At 48.1% G+C, this 18833-nt stretch overlaps 1 protein-coding gene across 1 annotated transcript in view; it reads left to right on the plus strand.

Moving 5' to 3' along the window:
• The window catches only part of MTIF2 (mitochondrial translational initiation factor 2), a 117417-nt gene extending 116635 nt beyond the window's left edge, over positions 1–782 (plus strand). Inside the window, 1 exon segment of the mRNA XM_033936395.1 lies at positions 246–782. Coding sequence (XP_033792286.1) covers positions 246–415 — 170 coding nt within the window. The 3' untranslated portion in view covers positions 416–782.
• Positions 783–18833: the final 18051 nt, after the last annotated feature.

Genomic DNA, 18833 nt, shown 5'->3' on the forward strand with positions numbered 1-18833 from the left:
TAATGTACAGAATCCTATATCTTATGGCTGAAAGATTAGCAAGGTAAAAACCTAATCTTTCAATACAGGCACTAGTGATGACAAAAGACAGATTAACAACATTTATAATATGTCTCTGGCAGCCACAACTACTTTTAATTAGCATAAGTTATATACATAGTATAGAAAGCTGAGCAAATGTTTGTATTGGCCTGTTTGTAACTTTGCTCCATTTTAACCAAGAAAACATGTCTTTTCTTCTGTAGGATTTCTAACTTCTCTGAAACACCTTAAGAATGATGTTCAGACGGTGAAAACAGGGGTGGAGTGTGGACTCAGTTTAGATAAAGAAATAGAGTTTAAGGTTGGAGATGAAATAATTTGCTATGAAGAAAGAAAAATTTCACAGAAGATCTCCTGGGATCCTGGATTTTAATGAAGAATACTTTCTGCTGTAATACTGTGGACTAAGCAAGGTCCTTCTGTGGCTTATATCTTGCTCCCTGTACCACCATGTATGCTTTCTGTAATATATAAAGATCTATATATTAACAAGTGTATGTGTGAACATTACTTAGGACACGTCCTAATGTACTGGAAAACAGAGAAACGGAAGTTTCAAGCAAAAATGATGGACACAGTAAAAGGAATATGCAACAGCTGTTACAGGAGCTTCTTTATAATTGAGGACCATGTTGTGCCTTTAGCATCTTGCAATGTTGTGGGCCACACAAAAACAGATATTAAGCTTAGGAATGGAAAAATACCTTCTCTAAGGCATAGGAGGGAGAAGTATTGAGCACAGTCATGGGATTCCTTTGCCAGTTCATGGGACTGGAGCTGAGTTTGAGATAATTTTCCTGAGCAGCAGGGCAAAGTGAGCAAAGGCAGGAATAATCCCTTTCTTGGAGTAGACCCATTCATGTAATATTGTTTTGCTATTTTTCTACATGTGAAACATATATTTTAGTGTAATAGGTACATTATTCTGGAACATGTGGGTTGTAAACCTCTGATCGCCTGAGATACTGAATAGAGTTTTATTTACATTTTTTTTTGCTCCACCTCCCCTCACTGTGGACTGTCCTGTAACAGTTTTACTTTACATGCGAGATGGTAGGAGACCTTCCTGCTCATGTTTATTTTTTATTTAATCTCGGGGGTTTTTTTTCTGGTTGTGAGGATTTTGGGGATCAGCTCTGGCTTCAGAGGAGAACAGACAGTAGTCTGTAGCCAGGAGGCAGCTGGCCAACCTAACAATCTGGAAGCTTAGAGACTGTTCCCTTGGGAGCAAGGCTCGTTTCAGGTTTTGTCTCCAAAGAGTTTGTGCAAGGCTGAATGGCCCCATGGCAGTTTTTCACCAGGATTGGGTTGGGTGCTTTGTTTCTTCCCCCTGACTTCATGCGCAGATTCCAGTTGAGGTCTCAGTCAGCTGGTTGGACTGAGGGGCAGTCTGAAGAAACAAGCTATCTGGGTTTCCAGGCTTATCTGAGGCACTGCTGTTTCAGTCCTTTGCAGTTCCCAGCATCAGCATGGCACAGTGAGTAAGGCTGTGACAACCTCTGAGAAAAATTGGGGAGGGGGGAGGGGAGAGGCTCCAAAAGTGAATTTTAAAGGTTTCTGGGGGACAGTCCCCCACCTCTAAAGTCCTATTTCCCCTTATTTAGCTCCCATGGGCTGTTTTTGGTACTAAGGGCCAGAATCACTACCCTTCCAATCCGTGGGCAATTGGAGGCAGGCCGACCGATTCACCAACTATCTTCATGCAAATGGGGGAGATCGGAGGCATGCCCCCCCCCAACCAACTGCATGGATCGCTAGAGCCCTGACAGTAGCGACAGAAGAAGCAGCCTCCTGTCACTGCTGTCAGGACTTCTGCCAGCTTTTTAGTGTTGAAAGTTTTTTTTATTGAAAATGCTCAAGGCAAAAATAGATACAGAAAGAACAACACTAATATCCCCAGAACTCCCTGACCCCAAGCCCCCTCACAAGCAGCACACCAAAAATTCTCACGCACAAGGAGCAAAACCACCCACCCACCCCCCATCCTTCTATACACCATATACAATTCCCAACCCACAGACCACCCCTCAGAACTGGGGAGGAAAAAAAAACCAAACCCACCCCTATCAAAACCTGCACTAGCCCACCATGCCCCCTTAGACACCCTAGCCTCCCTTCCCCACCCCCCAAACCTCTCTGCCCTCCTCACTTCTGCTGGCTTTTAAAAAATGTATTAATCGGGCATATATTTTGCGTATTTTACACATGCAAATTACCTGATTTTTTTTTTTTTAATTACTCCTCCCAAGTGCCCCTTCTCCCTCCCATCCCAAACAAAAAAAAAAAAGTGTGCCCTGCTTTTAAAATTATTGCAGGAGGGTTCCTTATCCTCCCCCCAAAAAAAACAAATGGAAGAAGGATGCCGATGCCCTCTTGCCACCCAAGGGACGACCTCTCCTGATGCCCGACTGGACCTATCCCCCCTCCCCATATCTTTAAAAACGTTGGGAGCAGGAGGCGTGCCCAGTTCCTCCTGCTCCTTAGGCCTCCCGTGATCTTCAGGAGCAGGAAGCGCAAAGTCCTCCTGCTGCTGGCTGCGACACAATACCAGCCTTAGGCTATGCCCTGGTACATCATGTGATGCATGGGGAGGGGCCTCAGGCTCCTCAGCCAATCAGGGACTTCCTTAGGGAGGAGTCTAAGGAAGTCCAAAACTCCACCTCACTCCATTAGAGAAGGAGATGTATGGCTGAATCTACCAATTTAGAACAGCCACCTCCAATACATAGAAATTTTTAGGTAAACAGTCCTCTTCAAATCATATCAGAAGTAAGACAAACCAAATACATAGGATAATTCATTCATTTATTTTTCTTCCATACAGCAGAGATACTAGCATGTCCCCGACGGGACCCGTTTCGCCCAAGTAGGGCTTTTTCAAGGGTCCTCTTCAAATCATATCAGAAGTAAGACTCCCGGCAGATCTAGCGTTTGAGAAGTGAGGACACTGAAGAAAGAGCGCCCACTGTGAACCCTTGAAAAACATGAACACGAAGGCATCATCATCAGAAACAAAGTTCCATGTGAATGAAGTGTCACAGCAGTGTATTATAGTGATTTTTTTGCAAAATATGCGCAGAAAAATGCACAAAACTGACCTTAGTTGCTCTTGACTGGGCCATTCATTTTTCATGACAACGCTCGCCCGCACACAGGGACTGTAATTGAAAAACTACACGAATATAGCTGGGCGGTGTTACCTCATGCTCCCTACAGTCCAGACATGAGACCACTAGACTTTGACCTTTTTCCAAAGTTGAAACAACTTATTGTGGATATCGTTTTGCATTTCTGGAAGAGCCAAGCCATTCGGCAACTGATCTAAAACAGTATCTTGGCTGGAATAATGAAGCTTCCTGGACACTGGGACCCTGTCATTGCAAAGCAAGACTATATTGAAGGATTGTAAAGATATACTTGAAAAAAACATGTAAATTTTTTTAAAAGTGTGCATTATTTATGATATTACCCTCCTAGTTTATAAATCTTTCCTTTTGGCTGTCTTAATAATAATATTGTAATTTATAGCCAGAGACATATGATCAAGAAACTGTTTTATTTTACTTTTGTGATTATGATAAACATACCAAAGGCCTCAAAATAGTACCTGGCGGACTGCAAGGTTGAGACCACTGCTCTAGTCCCTCTGGTGGTATGCAGTCCCAGATGTCTCAAGTTCCAGGTCAAAAGCTGGAGGTGAGAAATGGTAAAAGTGTGTCCCTGATAAAGCACAACTGTGAATCTAGTGTTAAACCCAGCGTGGAACATGGGAGTACCTGCAAGGGCCCTCCTTGACCAGCTTTTGCTCTAGAATTTGTAAGTATGATGTACGACACATACCTAAATTAGAGTGATTGCAGCAACTCCTCAGAGGTCAGGATAGAGAGAGAAACCTCTGACACTACCAAGGGTGTATTTTTCCCACAGCAGAGCCATGCACAATCAGAAGAGGACTGGGATGAAGCTAACAGACCATTGTTTGACATTACTATAAGGACACTTTATAACTGTCCTACTTCAGATGATCTCATGCCTAGAAACAAATACCATTAACGTCCAGAATGGAAAAATTATCCCTTTCAAGAGATGCTGTGGATAGGCACACTGGATGGACCATTTAGCACAGCTACTTACCGTAACAGGTGTTATCCAGGGACAGCAGGCAGATATTCTCTGGATGGAGCCCCCTAGCGGACGTTTTCGCAAGCAGGCTTGCTCGAAGAACTTCAGGCTTGCGATTGGCCCGCGCGTGCACCTCCTACCCTTCCTAGGGCATGGGTCTCCAGCGTGTCCTCAGTTCAGATAGCAAGCAAAGAAGCCAACCACGGGGAGGTGGGTGGGTTGCGAGAATATCTGCCTTCTGTCCCTGGATAACACCTGTTATGGTAAGTAACTGTGCTTTATCCCAGGACAAGCAGGCAGCATATTCTCTACATGTGGGAGACCTCCAAGCTAACTAAAAAGGGGATGGAGGGAGAGTTGGCAACTTAGGAGAAGAGATGCTGCAAAACAGATTGGCTGAAACGGCCATCACGCCTGGAGAAAGCATCCAGACCGTAATGTGAGGTGAACATATGAACCGAGGACCAAGTGGCAGCCTTACAGATTTCCTCAATGGGAGTGGAGCTGAGGAAAGCAACAGATGCCACCATCGCCCTGTTCTTTTGGCCTGTGACTCGACCCGGGAGGGAAAGACAAGCCTGAGCATAACAGAAAGAAATAAGGTTGTATAATCACTGCAATCCTTTTTTGGTATAATAAATATTGCCTGCATCTTGTACACAGTCTGCAGTTTCCCTTTTGTTTTCCACTTCTGATAGTAACATTGACGAGTGGACTTCTTCCGAGACGCCTCCAGAACATCCAGCACAGACTGGGAGAACTGGAACGAGGGCATTAAGTCTCGAGGAACCAAGCAGTTAAGTGTAGAGACTGGAGGTTGGGATGAAGCAGAAAACCCTGATTCTGCGTAAGCAGAGAAGGAAAAGCAGGCAGAGGAAGAGGCTCCCTGGAACTAAGTTGCAACAGAAGGGAGAACCAAGGTTGACGGGGCCACCGAGGAGCTGTCAGAATCATGGTGGCACGCGAAGACTTGAGCTTGACGAGAGTCTTCAGAATCAGAGGGAACGCATACAGGAACTCGTTCGTCCAATCCAGAAGGAAGGCATCCGCCTCGATCCTGAGAGGTGTAAATCCTGGAGCAGAAGCGGGGCAACTTGTGATTGAGGGGGGAACGCGAACAGATCGATGTCCGGGGTCCCCAATGAGCAAACACCAGACGCAGGGTCCCGGAGTGGAGCGACCACTCGTGAGGCTGCAGCAGACGACTCAACCTGTCCACCAGACAGTTCCAGTGGTCCTGAATGTAGACAGCTCGAAGGAATATGTTGTGGCGGATAGCCCAATCCCAGAGCGGCACCACCTCCAGGCACAGGGACCTGGACCCCATGCCCCCCCTGTTTGTTGATATAATACATGGCCACCTGATTGTCCGTGCGAACCAGCACCACCCGGTCGCGAAGCAGGTGACAAAATGCCCTCAGAGCGAGGAAAATTGCTCAAAGCTCCAGAAGATTGATGTGATAAAGGCAGTCCGTAAGGTACCAAAGACCCTAGGTGCGCAGACCGTCCAGATGAGCTCCCCAAGCATAGGTTGGCGAGTCCGTTGTGAGGACTTTAAGCAGAGGAGGAGCCTGAAACAGAAACAGAAAACCTCTGGAAAGATTGGAAGAGAGCATCCACCAACGGAGAGACCTCTTCAACAAAGGAGTCACAACAATGCGTCGAGAGAGAGGAGCTCGAGCCTGGTTCCATTGGGATGCCAGAGTCCATTGAGGAATATGTAGGTGAAGTCTGGCAAAAGGATTCACGTGAACCGTGGAGGCCATGTGACCTAGGAGGACCATCATGAGTCGAGCAGGCGCCGCGGGCAGATGGGTCACCATTCGACACAAACGGATAAGGGCCTCCTAACGAGGCCAAGGCAAGAAGGAGCGGAGATGAACCATGTCCAAGACCACTCCGATAAACTCGAGACTGAGATGGGCAGAGGTGAGACTTGGGAAAGTTCACCTCGAAGCAGAGACTCTGAAGGAGTATGATGGTTTGATTCGTTGCTCGCAGTGCTTCGTCGCGAGAGGACGCTTTGATTTACCAGTCGTTGAGGTAGGGTAACACCTGCAGGCTGCGGAGATGCAGGGCCGCAGCTACCACAACCAGACATTTCATGAAAACCCTCGGAGAGGCCGCCAAGCTGAAGGGGAGAACACGATACTGGAGATGGAGATCCCCCACCCCGTAATCTCAAATATCAGCGAGAGGCTGGGTGCATCGGAATGTGCATGTACACCTCCTTGAGGTCCAGTGAGCACAGCCAATCCCCCTCGTCCAAGAGGAGATACAACGTGGGAAGGGTGAGCATTCTGAATCATTCCCGGACCAGAAACTTGTTCAGAGCACGGAGGTCCAGGATCAGACGTAGATCCCCCGTCTTCATAGGTACCAGAAAGTATCAGGAATAAAATCCGGAGTTCCACTGATCCGGGGGAACCTCCTTGACCGCCCAAAGGCAAAGCAGGGCCCTGCAGAAGGAGAGGGAGCTGAGAATGAGCAGAAGGAAACTCTCTTAGAGGCATATCCAGGGGTACGCAACTGAAGTGGAGGGAGTACCCCTCCCGGATGATAGTACCCAACTGTCAGTGGTAAGACTCTCCCACTGGGCACAGAAATAGTGGAGACGACCCCCGATGGGGAAGGGGGAAGACTCCAGAAGGGGAGCCTGAAGGCTCAGACTGGAATTGTCAAAAGGACGCCAGGGGCCGGCGGCTGAGTCTTAGCTTGATGGGGCTGCTGCTGCATGGGTCGTTTTGCAGGAGGCCTTGAGACAGCAGGGTCATTTTGCAGGAGGCCTCGAGACAGCAGGGTCGTTTTGCAGGAGGCCTCGAGACAGTAGGAATGGATTTTTGCAGGTACCTCCGGAGAGGAATTTTATACTGGCGAGCCGGAGGAGCTTTTGGCTTAAGTTTCACCAAAGACGTGAAGGACCACTCGTGGTCTGAGAGGCACTTAGTGGCAGCTTCGATGGAATCATCGAAAAGCTCATGACCCACACATGGGAGATTGGCAAAGCGATCCTGCAGATTCGGATCCATGTCCACAATCCGGAGCCAAGCGAGGCGACACATGTCTCGAGGACAATTCAAAGGCGTCGAAAGAGGCCTGGAACATATAAAGACGGAGTTGGGAGAGGGTCTCCTCGAGGAGACGAAACTCCCAACGCCGAGGTTCTGGAATGACCTCCCGGAACAAGTGGAGGACAGAAACACAGAACCGTGAGGGAGGAAGTGAAGAAGTTATAATTAAGGACACGATTCGCCATCATCGAATTCTGATAAAGATGACGACCAAATTTGTCCATCGTGCGGCCCTCCCTGCCCAGAGGGATAGCAGCGTAAACCCTCGAGGGGTTCGATTTCTTCAAGGAAGACTCAACCACCAAGGACTGGTGGGAAAACTGAGCACCCTCAAACCCTTTGACCGGGACAGTCCGGTAATGGGACTCCAACTTAAAGGGAATAGCCGTAACAGCATATGGTGTTTCCAGGTTCCGGAGCAACGTCTGCTGGAGAACCTGATGTAACGGGAGGCGTGTTGTCAACTCCCAATTCTGCCAGGTATTCCTGAGTAAAGCGAGAGTCAGATTGAAGATCAAGGTTCAGAGCTCTGCCCATGCCAGAGATGAAATGAGAAAAGGAAGAGGTCCGAGAAGAAGACTCATCCTCTGGGGAGACTCCGACCGAGATCAGGGAGCAGCCAAGAACGAGGGAGAAACCTCCCTGGAATAGTAAGCCGGGGCCTCGGAGTCCCGTAAACAGGAGACCGAAGAGGTTCGACTAAGGCATGTAGGGGGCGTCGAGGAACGGCCCCGTGCCAGATGGAAGACCCCGGAGTTTGAGGAAACCGTGGGAAGCCTCGGAGAAGACGGGGTATAGGTAAATTCCCCACCTGGCTTCAAGGAGGTCCTTGAGAAGCCGGTAAACACCTCAAAGGGGTACAGACACTAGTGTCCAATTTGAGGACAAGCGTGTGTCGAGAGGGTCTCGAGGGCAGAGACCTGCCCCGACAGGACGGAGAAGCCAGGGACTTTTTAGAAGAGGCGAGCCTCGCTGCAGTAGCAGGGGAAAATGTTGCCCCCGTCCTGGATCCCCGAAAAGTCACCGGTGACTCAGGGGAAGATGACTCGCTCGAGGGAACCCGACTGGTCTTACGAGGAAGGCCTCGAGAGACGAGAAGATGCTCAGGCTGTTCAGACCGCGACTGGGTCAAGACCGATGTCAAAGGCGCCAAGGTCGGGACTAGTTGGCTGACCACCGAGGAAAACTGTGTGGTAATAATAGCCTTTAGCATGTCCTCGAACATAGGCACCGAGACCAAAGGCAGGTGAGTCGGAGGTGCAGCAGTGCGCTCCTTCAGGGGCGACCTCGAAGAAGAGTATTCCCTATGTGAGGAGGCATGCTTAGAGTGATGTCTCGAAGACGCCGACGAGGCGGCACTGACATGAGACTCCGAGGAAGGCTTCTTTGCCGGCACACCTGAGGAGGAAAGTGGAGACTTACCCGAGGCTGGGGTAGGAGAGGCCGAGGCACCCACCAAGGACGCCGAGGCCGAGCTCGAGGCCTGTCCCGCAGGATCCATGGGGCCAAAGAGTTGGAGAATCTTGGCCACCCTCCGACGAACAGCCCACGGTTGCAAGGTCGCACAACGGGGACACGACTCAGCGCGGTGCTCTGCTCCCAGGCACTCCACACACCAACGATGAGGATCGGTGATGGAGATAACCCGGTTGCACTTAGTGCAGTTTTTAAAGCCGGAATGAGGCAGGGACATAAGGAAAAGAAAGCTGCAGCCCTGCAAGGCCTGAGGAAGACCGGGAACCCGGTCAAAATTATACGAACGGAAAAAAAAGAAAATAAAAAACGTGAGCACAGCGACTCAAATGAAACAAACGAAATAAGCCGTGGTGCAAGAGGGACAAAGAGAACGCGTGAAGTAAGGGAGCAGTGCTTCTGGCTCTGCGGAAAACATTGAACTGAGGACACGCTGAGGAGACGCATGCCCTAGGCAGAGCGGGAGGAGCACGTGCGCATGTGCGGGCCAATTGCAAGCCTGAAATTCTTTGAGCAAGCCTGCTTGCGAAAAAGTCTGCTAGGGGGCTCTGTCGGTGACATCCCCCACATGCAGAGAATATTCTGACTGCTTGTCATGGGATAAAGCCTTTATCTGCCATCATGTTTCTATATGAAAAGGCATAAAACCAAATCTATGCCCCTGTTTTTTATATTTTGAAGGTGGCAGTTTATTATTTAAAGGTGAAGATGTTTCTCCAAATAGCTATTAATTAAAATAGTAAGGCCTGGATTCTCTAAACCAGTTTTCTTCAACCGCCGGTCCATGATTCGATTGATGCAGCTTTATTTTCTGGCCAGCTCCCTCTTCCTCATTGCTGTAGTGCACAAAGCCTAGGGTAGCGGCTCCTATGCGCGACCTGCAGCTGAACTGGAAGCCTTCTCTCTGACATTGCAACGAAGAGGAAAGGGCTTCTAGATGAGGCGCGGGACGCTGCCCGCGGCTTTGTGCACTGCGGCAGTGAGGAAGAGGGAGCCAGCCAGAAGATAACATCGAGGCGGCACAAAACGGCCAGGCAGGAGCAGGGAGGGAGGGAAACGACAAAGGTAGGGGGAATGATTTTATTTTTGAATTTAGTGATTGAATTGTGTCAGTTTTGAGAATTTACATCTGCTGTCTGTATTTTGCACTGTTCAGGAAGAAATGCATTTGTTTCTATTTCTCTGGGGTTGTGCTGCAAGTAGTCTTGCGTCTTAGGGTTTGTTTGTATATATTAGTACTTTTAGTTTTTGGTTCCATATTTGCATGAGGTTATCTGTGTTCTGGTAGGAATGAATGTTGAGAAGCATACAGTGTGCTTTGTGAGTTTAATTTTGTGGTTAACCATTATGTGTTGTTAATCTATAATAATAAAATGTTAGTCGCACATGCGCACTCTAAAGTCGTGTTCCCTGATCCGTCGCGGACATGAGAGTGCGCATGTGCGCTTATCACGCATCGGGCTTACCACCGCTGCAGCCAGCTGAGGTCTATTACGCAGCTCAGCCTCTTCAGACACTGCCGCTCCTCCTCTTCGGGCAGCAGGCTCCTCTCACGCGCTCAGCGCTGCCGCTCGGAGGCCGCCGGGACAGAGCTGCGGCGCCGATCGCCTCCACCAGTCGGGCAGCCAGCCGCCGATCTCCAGCGGGCAGGGTATTGGAGGAGAGGGATCGCAGCCGCTCAGCGCCCCCACCGAGGAGCCCAGCAACTTTCCGCCCGGGCTCTTTAACTGACCCCGCCGCCCGGTGGCGATTCCAGCAGTGTGTGCAACAGTCTTCACACGCTGCTTCGGGCCCTTCTACTGCCCTGATTTGCTCTGCCGCGTTTCTGATGATGTCATCAGAGACGCGGCGGCAGAGCAAATCAGGGCAGTAGAAGGACCCGAAGCAGCGTGTGGAGACTGCTGCACATACTGCTGGAATCACCAGGTTTGTAGTTGGGCCCGCGAGAAGGGAAAGTAGGGTAGAGGAAACGCTAATGCTGCTGCACAGGGAACTGGTGTGGAGGGAGGGAAATGGAGGGGGAGAGAATGCTGCTTTGGACAGACAGACAGAGGGAGGAAGACAGAAAGAAAAGAAGAAAGACACAGGGGCATGGAGATACACAGAAAGACAGACAGACAAAGGGGGCCAGGGACAGAGACAGAAACAAAGACAGCGGGAGTCGCGTCAGGGGGGGCCCGGGATGTGGCAGAGGGAACTTTTCCAATGGGTGCAACTGGGCGGCTGTCGGGAACCTCTGATCAGGGGCAGAGCAAGGTAAGTGTATCATAGGGATAAGAAGGAGGAGGGGGGAGATAAGGAAAGGGATGCCTACTGCTGGACAGGGGGAGAAGGAAAGAGGTGCTGCTTGACAGGGGAGGTAAAACAAAGGGAGAAGGGCTGCTGCTGCATAAGGAAAGCAGTGAAGGGGTAGTGGTGGACACAGGGGAGGTAAAAAGAAGGGAGAATGGACAGGGGGAGCAGGCAAGGGGTGGTGATGGGCAGCCAAGGAAAAAGAAAGCGGCTAAGGAGAGAGAGAGAAAGAAATAAATATAGACACACACATATATTCTAGCACCCGTTAATGTAACGGGCTATAAGACTAGTAAGATTATATTGTGTATATATAAAAAAAGGAATTGAAAAAATTGTTACAATTAGTACAACTATGGAGGGGGTGTCTGGCCCACGACTTAGCCTGTGTTTTGGATTTCAGCCCCTTAATGTGATTGAGTTTGACACCCCTGCAATAGACCTTACCAAAGTGGAGAAGCTATGTCTGTGCAATACCAGAAGCAAGCAAGCCAGTAAGCAGAACAGTGTCTCAGGGAGATTAAAAGCGATTTTGTAGAATAAGAGATTTGGTTGGTTTTGTTGTAATAAACTCCATAATTACTTTCAAATTTAAGTCTACAAAGCAGGACTATGACAAGAGTTACGCTATATACCAGTGTTCTTCAACCACCAGTTCACAAAATAATTTTTTTATTTCCACCGGTCCATAGATGTAAAAAGGTTGAAGAACACTGCTCTAAACAGCGCCACTTTTTAGGCACCAGTATGCACTCAAGCTCAGTGAAAGTACCATTTAAACGTTTTTCAAGGCACCGGCGCATAAAAAAAGTCAGTGCCAGAATTGCGCCTCCATAGGTGCAATTCACATCAAAAGTAGGCACTGGCAATATAGGCCTGGAAAACCCTAGCCTATATTTTCAGCGCCTATCTTTGCCAGAGGCATAATTCTTTAACCAGCATAATTGCATGATTGACTTGCAATTGGCAGCCATCGATAACAGCACCAGTTACAGAATCTGGGTCTAAATAGAAACAGACGGCAGATAAGGGCCACGGCCCATCAAATCTGCCCACCCCAATAACCCTCCCCTACCTTTCTCTGTGAAGAGATCCCACATGACAATCCCATTTTGTCTTAAAATCAGGCACGCTGCTGGCCTCGATTATCTGTAGTGGAAGATTATTCCAGCGATCAACCACCCTTTCGGTGAAGAAGTATTTCCTGGTGTCACCGTGTAGTTTCCTGCCCCTGATTTTCCACGGATGCCCTCTTGTTGCCGTGGGGCCTTTGAAAAAGAAGATATCCTCTTCCACCTCGATACGGCCCATGAGATATTTGAACGTCTCGATCATGTCTCCCCTCTCTCTGCGTTCCTCGAGTGAGTATAGCTGCAATTTTTTCAGCCGTTCCTCATACAGGAGATCCTTGAGTCCCGAGACCATCCGAGTGGCCATTCGCTGGACTGACTCAAGTCTCCGCACATCTTTGTGGTAATGCGGCCTCCAGAATTGTACACAGTATTCCAGATGAGGTCTCACCATGGATCTATACAATGGCATAATGACGTCAGGCTTACGGCTGACGAAACTCCTACGTATACAACCTATGATTTGTCTAGCCTTGGATGAAGCTTTCTCCACTTGCTTGGCAGTCTTCATGTCCTCACTGATGGATCACCCCTAAGTCACGTTCTGCTACAGTCCTCGCTAGGATCTCACTATTAAGGGTGTAAGTCTTGCATGGATTTTGGCTGCCAAGGTGCATGACTTTACATTTTTCAGTATTGAAACTTAGTTGCCAGGTCCTGGACCAGCGCTCCAGTAGGAATAGGTCGTGCACCATACTGTCGGGCATTGATTTTCCGTCCGGCACTGTGCTTTGTTTGTTGTGTTCTTGCCTACTACATTGCATAGTTTGGCGTCATCGGCGAACAGCGCTATTTAACCTCAAAGCCCCTCAGTCAAGTCCCTTATGAAGTTGTTGAATAGGATCGGGCCCAAGACCGAGCCCTGCAGCACTCCACTGATCACCTCCGTTGTTTCGGAGGGGGTGCCATTCACCACCACCCTCTGAAGCCTACCTCCAAGCCAGTCCCCAACCCATGCTGTCAATGTGTCTCCCAATCCTATAGAGCTCATTTTGATCAACAACCTAAGGTGTGGGACGCTATCAAAAGCTTTACTGAAGTCCAAGTACACGACGTCCAAGGACTCTTCCATATCCAGCTTTCTTGTTGCCCAGTCAAAGAAGCTGATTAGGTTGGATTGGCAGGACCTCCCCTTGGTAAATCCATGTTGACGGGTATCTCGTAGATTCTTCTCATTCAGGATCGTATCCAATTGGCATTTGATTAGAGTTCCATTAGCTTGCTCACTAGCAGCCTCCGTCCTGCATCCTTTTTTGTGAAGTGGAATGACGTTAGCCATTTTCCAGTCCAACGGGACTCTACCTGTAGTAAGAGAGAGATTGAAGAGCGCGGATAGCGGTTCTGCCAAGATGTCACTTAGCTCCCTGAGTACCCCGAGGTGTAGGTTGTCTGGCCCCATTGCTTTGTTAACCTTGAGATTAGACAGCTCACAGTGGACAGTGCTGGGCTTAAACTCGAAATTTCAAAATGGGTCTACCGAGCTATCCCTTGTCTGCATCTGAGGGCCGGATCCCGGTGCCTCACGGGTGAAGACTGAGCAGAAGTATTCATTTAAAAGTTCAGCTTTTTCGGAGTCCGATTCTACATAGAAACATAGAAAGATGACGGCAGAAAAGGGCTACAGCCCATCAAGTCTGCCCACTCTATTGACCCACCCCATTAAGTCTGAATGCTAATGACCTAGTTCCTTAACTCAACCCTCGTAGGGATCCCACATGGATGTCCCATTTAGTCTTAAAGTCGAGCACGCTGGTGGCCTTTATCACCTGCACCGGAAGTCTGTTCCAGTGATCTACCACCCTTTCTGTGAAGAAATACTTTCTGGTGTCACCACTAAATTTCCCTCCTCTGAGTTTGAGCGGGTGCCCTCTTGTGACCGAGGGTCCCCTGGGAAAGAATATATCGTTTTCCACCTCGACACGACCCGTGACGTACTTAAATGTCTCAATCATGTCACCCCTTTCCCTGCGCTCCTCTAGGGTATAGAGCTGCAGTTTGCCCAGTCTTTCTTCGTATGAGAGACCTTTGAGCCCCGCGACCATCATAGTGGCCATCCGCTGGACCGACTCAGCTCGAAGCACATCTTTCCGGTAATGTGGCCTCCAGAATTGCACACAGTATTCCAGATGGGGTCTCACCATGGTTCTGTAGAGTGGTATTATGACTTCAGGTTTACGGCTGACGAAGCTTCTATTGATACATCCCATCATTTGTCTTGCCTTTGATAAGGCCTTCTTTACTTGTTTGGCAGCCTTCATGTCTGCACTGATGATTACCCCCAAGTCCCGTTCCTCTGAAGTCCTAGCTAGCGTTTCTCCATTCAAGGAGTATGTTCTGCATGGAGTTCCGCTGCCGAGATGCATGACCTTACATTTTTTAGCGTTGAAGCCTAGCTGCCATGTCGAGGACCAGTTTTCCAACATGATCAGATCTTGTGTCATACTATCCTGGAGGTTGCTTTCACTTACTATGTTACACAGTTTGGCATTGTCGGCGAACAGTGCTACTTTACCTGAAGCCCCCGGGTCAAGTCCCCTATGAATATGTTGAAAAGGGATGGTCCCAGGACTGAGCCCTGCGGCACTCCGCTAGTCACCTCCGATGTCTCAGAGAGGGTGCCGTTGACCACCACCCTCTGAAGTCTTCCACTCAGCCAATTACTGACCCATGCAGTTAGTTTCTCACCCAAACCCAGCGATTTCATCTTGTTTAATAGTCTACGGTGTGGGACACTGTCGAAAGCTTTACTGAAATCCAAGTACACTATGTCCAGAGACTCTCCCGAGTCTAGCTTTCCTGTCACCCAATCGAAGCAGCTTATAAGATTGGATTGGCATGACCTGCCTCTGGTGAATCCATATTGACAGGGATCCCTTAGATTTCCTTCATCCATTATCGTGTCTAATTTACCTTTAAGTAGAGTTTCCATGAGTTTACACACTATTGATGTGAGACTCACTGGTCTATAATTTGCAGCCTCTGCTCTGCAACCCTTTTTGTGCAGAGGAACGACGTTGGCTGTTTTCCAGTCCAGGGGGACTCTCCCCGTACTTAGGTAGAGATTGAAGAGCATGGCTAACGGTTCCGCCAGAACATCGCACAGCTCTCTGAGCACTCTTGGGTGCAAATTGTCCGGTCCCATGGCTTTATTCACCTTGAGTCTTGAAAGTTCTCTGTAAACATCAGCTGGTGTGAACTCAAAATTCAGAAATGGGTCTTCCTTGCTTTCTTTTGTTTCCAGCTGTGGCCCGTGCCCTGGTGCCTCGCAGGTAAAGACTGAGCAGAAGTAATCGTTCAGTAGTTTGGCTTTTTCAGAATCTGTTTCCACATAATTCCCGTCTGGCGTTCTAAGGCGTACTATCCCGTCTGCGTTCTTTTTCCTGTCGCTAATGTACCTGAAGAAGGATTTGTCCCCTTTTTTAATGTTCTTCGCTAGAGTTTCTTCCATTTGAAGTTTGGTCTCCCTGACTGCTGTTTTGACCGCTGCAGACTTTGTCCTGTATTCAATGTTTGCTTCTTTTTCCCCCGTGCGTTTGTACAAAAGAAACGCTCTTTTCTTATCCTTGACGAGGTACGAGACCTCATCAGTGAACCATTGGGGTTTCTTTTTTCTTTGTTGTTTAGTTACTGATTTTATGTAGCGGATAGTTGCCTCATGAAGGGTCGATTTCAAGGTTGACCACATAACCTCCACATTATCCGTTACTTCTTGAACCTGAAGCGTCTGATGGACGAAGTCTCCCATGCGTGTGAAGTCAGTGCCCCGGAAATTGAGTACCCTTGTTTTTGTTTGTGATCTAGGGAAGCCTTTCCTAAGGTTGAACCATACCATGTTATGGTCACTGGTGGCTAGCGGTTCTCCCACCGAGATCTCTGAGACGCTTTCCCCGTTCGTAAGTACCAGGTCCAGGATGGCCTGGGCCCTAGTGGGTTCTAATACCAATTGTTTGAGCTGTACTCCCTTCATGGACGTTAATATAAGAACATAAGAACTGCCATCTCCGGATCAGACCCATGGTCCATCGAGTCCGGCGATCCGCACACGCGGAGGCCCAGTCAGGTATACACCTGATGTAGTTTTACCACCCATATCCCTCTATGCCTCTCATAAGGAGATGTGCATCTAATTTGCCTTTGAATCCTAGCACAGTGGATTCCTTAATAACCTCCTGTGGAAGAGCATTCCAGGCGTTCACCACTCGCTGCGTAAAGCAGAACCTCCTGACATTTGTCCTGGACTTGTCCCCCCTTAGCTTTAAACCATGTCCTCTTGTCCGTGTCACGTTGGACAGTGTAAATAATTTGTTTTTCTGCTCTATTTTATCGATGTCTTTCAGTATTTTGAACGTCTCTATCATGTCCCCTCGCAGCCTCCTCTTCTCAAGGGAGAACAGTCCTAGTTTCTTGAGTCGTTCCTCATATTCCAAGTTCTCCATACCTCTTATTAGCTTCGTTGCTCGTCTCTGCACCCTCTCCAGCAGTTTTATATCCCTCTTTAGTTTGGGAGACCAATGTTGGACACAGTATTCCAAGTGTGGTCTGACCATTGCTCTATAAAGCGGCATTATGACTTTCTCCGATCTGCTCGTGATTCCTTTCTTTATCATTCCTAACATTCTGTTCGCTTTCTTTGCCGCTGCCGCACATTGTGCCGACGGCTTCAGGGTCCTATCTATCAGTACACCCAGGTCCCTTTCTTGTTCGCTCTTACCCAGAGTTGCTCCTGACATTCTATACTCGTGTTCCTTATTCTTACTGCCTAAATGCATTACTTTGCATTTCTCCACGTTGAACTTCATCTGCCATTGCTCTGCCCATTTCTCTAACTGATACAAGTCGCTCTGGAGTTCTTCGCTATCTTTCTGCGTTCTGATTGTCCGGCATAGCTTTGTGTCGTCTGCAAACTTAATGATCTCACTGGATATTCCGTCTTCAAGGTCATTGATATAAATGTTAAATAGGATCGGCCCAAGTACCGAGCCCTGGGGCACACCACTAGTCACTTTCTCCCAGTCTGAGAACTTCCCATTTATGCCCACTCTCTGCTTCCTGTTTTCCAGCCATTTGCCTATCCACCTGTGTATATCTCCCTCTATTCCATGGCATTGTAGTTTCCTGAGAAGTCTTTCATGCGGAACTTTGTCGAATGCCTTCTGGAAGTCCAAATATATTATGTCCACCGGCATTCCACTATCAATTTGCTTGTTCACGGTCTCAAAAAATTGAAGCAAATTCGTTAAACATGATTTCCCTTTCCTGAACCCATGTTGACTGGGTTTCAGCAATTCGTGTATATCTAAGTGCCGGACTATGCTATCCTTGATCAATGCTTCAACCATCTTTCCAGGGACAGACGTAAGGCTCACAGGTCTGTAGTTGCCCGGTTCTCCTCTTGATCCCTTTTTGAAAATTGGCGTGACGTTCGCTATCTTCCAGTCATCTGGTATCTGTCCAGTTCTGATTGTCAGATTGGCGAGTTTTTGCAATAACTCTCCGATTTCAACCTTCAATTCCTTTAAGACTCTCGGGTGAATTCCATCCGGTCCAGGGGATTTGTCACTTTTAAGTTTGTCGATCTGGTAGTATATCTGGTCCAAATCTACTTCAACTGTGGTGAGGATGTCTTCCATTACTCCACTAAACACTTTCACAGTTTCTGGTATTTTTGCGGTATCCTCCTCCTCCGTAAAGTCGCTGAGAGTGTGTTCCAATCTACATCAGGCATGTTAAAGTCTCCTAACAGAACGTCTCCCCTTAAGGTGATATTCTCAATGTCTTCAATTAATTCAATGTCCTTGTCCTCTGATTGTCTTGGGAGGTCTGTACACCACACCAAGATACAGGCATTTTTCTCCGCCTCTGGCCAGGTTTACCCAGATGGATTCCCCAGTATACTTGATATCCGTGATTCTGGTTGTCTTGATGTTTTCTTTGATGTAAAGTTCTACCCCTCCTCCTAACTTACCCTCTCTGTCTTGGCGAAGCAGGTTGTATCCTGGTATAGTTATATCCCACCCATGAGAGTCTGTGAACCATGTCTCTGAAATTGCTACTACGTCTAGGTCTGCATTAACTATTTCTGTTTCCAGTTCTAGAAATTTATTCCCTAGGTTGTGTGCGTTAACATACATAGCTCTCCACTCTTTTTGTTTACTAAGCTCATGCAGAGAGCCACCCATTTGAGTTAAAGTGACTCCTAGCAATTCTTTTGCAGTAAGGGTACTTACCTTAGACTTAGAAGTGGAGTTTTGGTTCGCCACATCAGGATTGTTACTTACTGCTCTGGTGTAAAAGTGGGTACCCACCCCCGACTTACCTAGTTTAAAGCCTTTCGAAGTAGGTGGGCTAGTCGGTGTCCGAAGACGTTCTTACCTCTGTTGGTCAAGTGGAGTCCGTCTGGTCCCTGTAGTGTCTCTCCGTGATTCAGGAATCCGAAGTTCATCTCCCGGCACCATCGTTGTAGCCACTCATAGTTCCCATCTGGTTTCCTAAGGCGTACTATCCCGCCTGTGTTTCTGTCACTAATATACCTGAAGAAGGATCCCTGCCATCTTATGTGCCATCTTATGTGCTCCCATGATTATGAATATACAGTAAGTAAACTAGGCAGTACTGTAGTAAGAGTGGGCTTAAAGTATTTGAATATCATACAAGTTGTGAAGTAAATATTGGAGCAAATATGTAACTCATTTTGGCTCAATGA

The sequence above is a fragment of the Geotrypetes seraphini genome, chromosome 3, assembly GCF_902459505.1.
Source record: "Geotrypetes seraphini chromosome 3, aGeoSer1.1, whole genome shotgun sequence".
Classification (NCBI taxonomy): domain Eukaryota; kingdom Metazoa; phylum Chordata; class Amphibia; order Gymnophiona; family Dermophiidae; genus Geotrypetes; species Geotrypetes seraphini.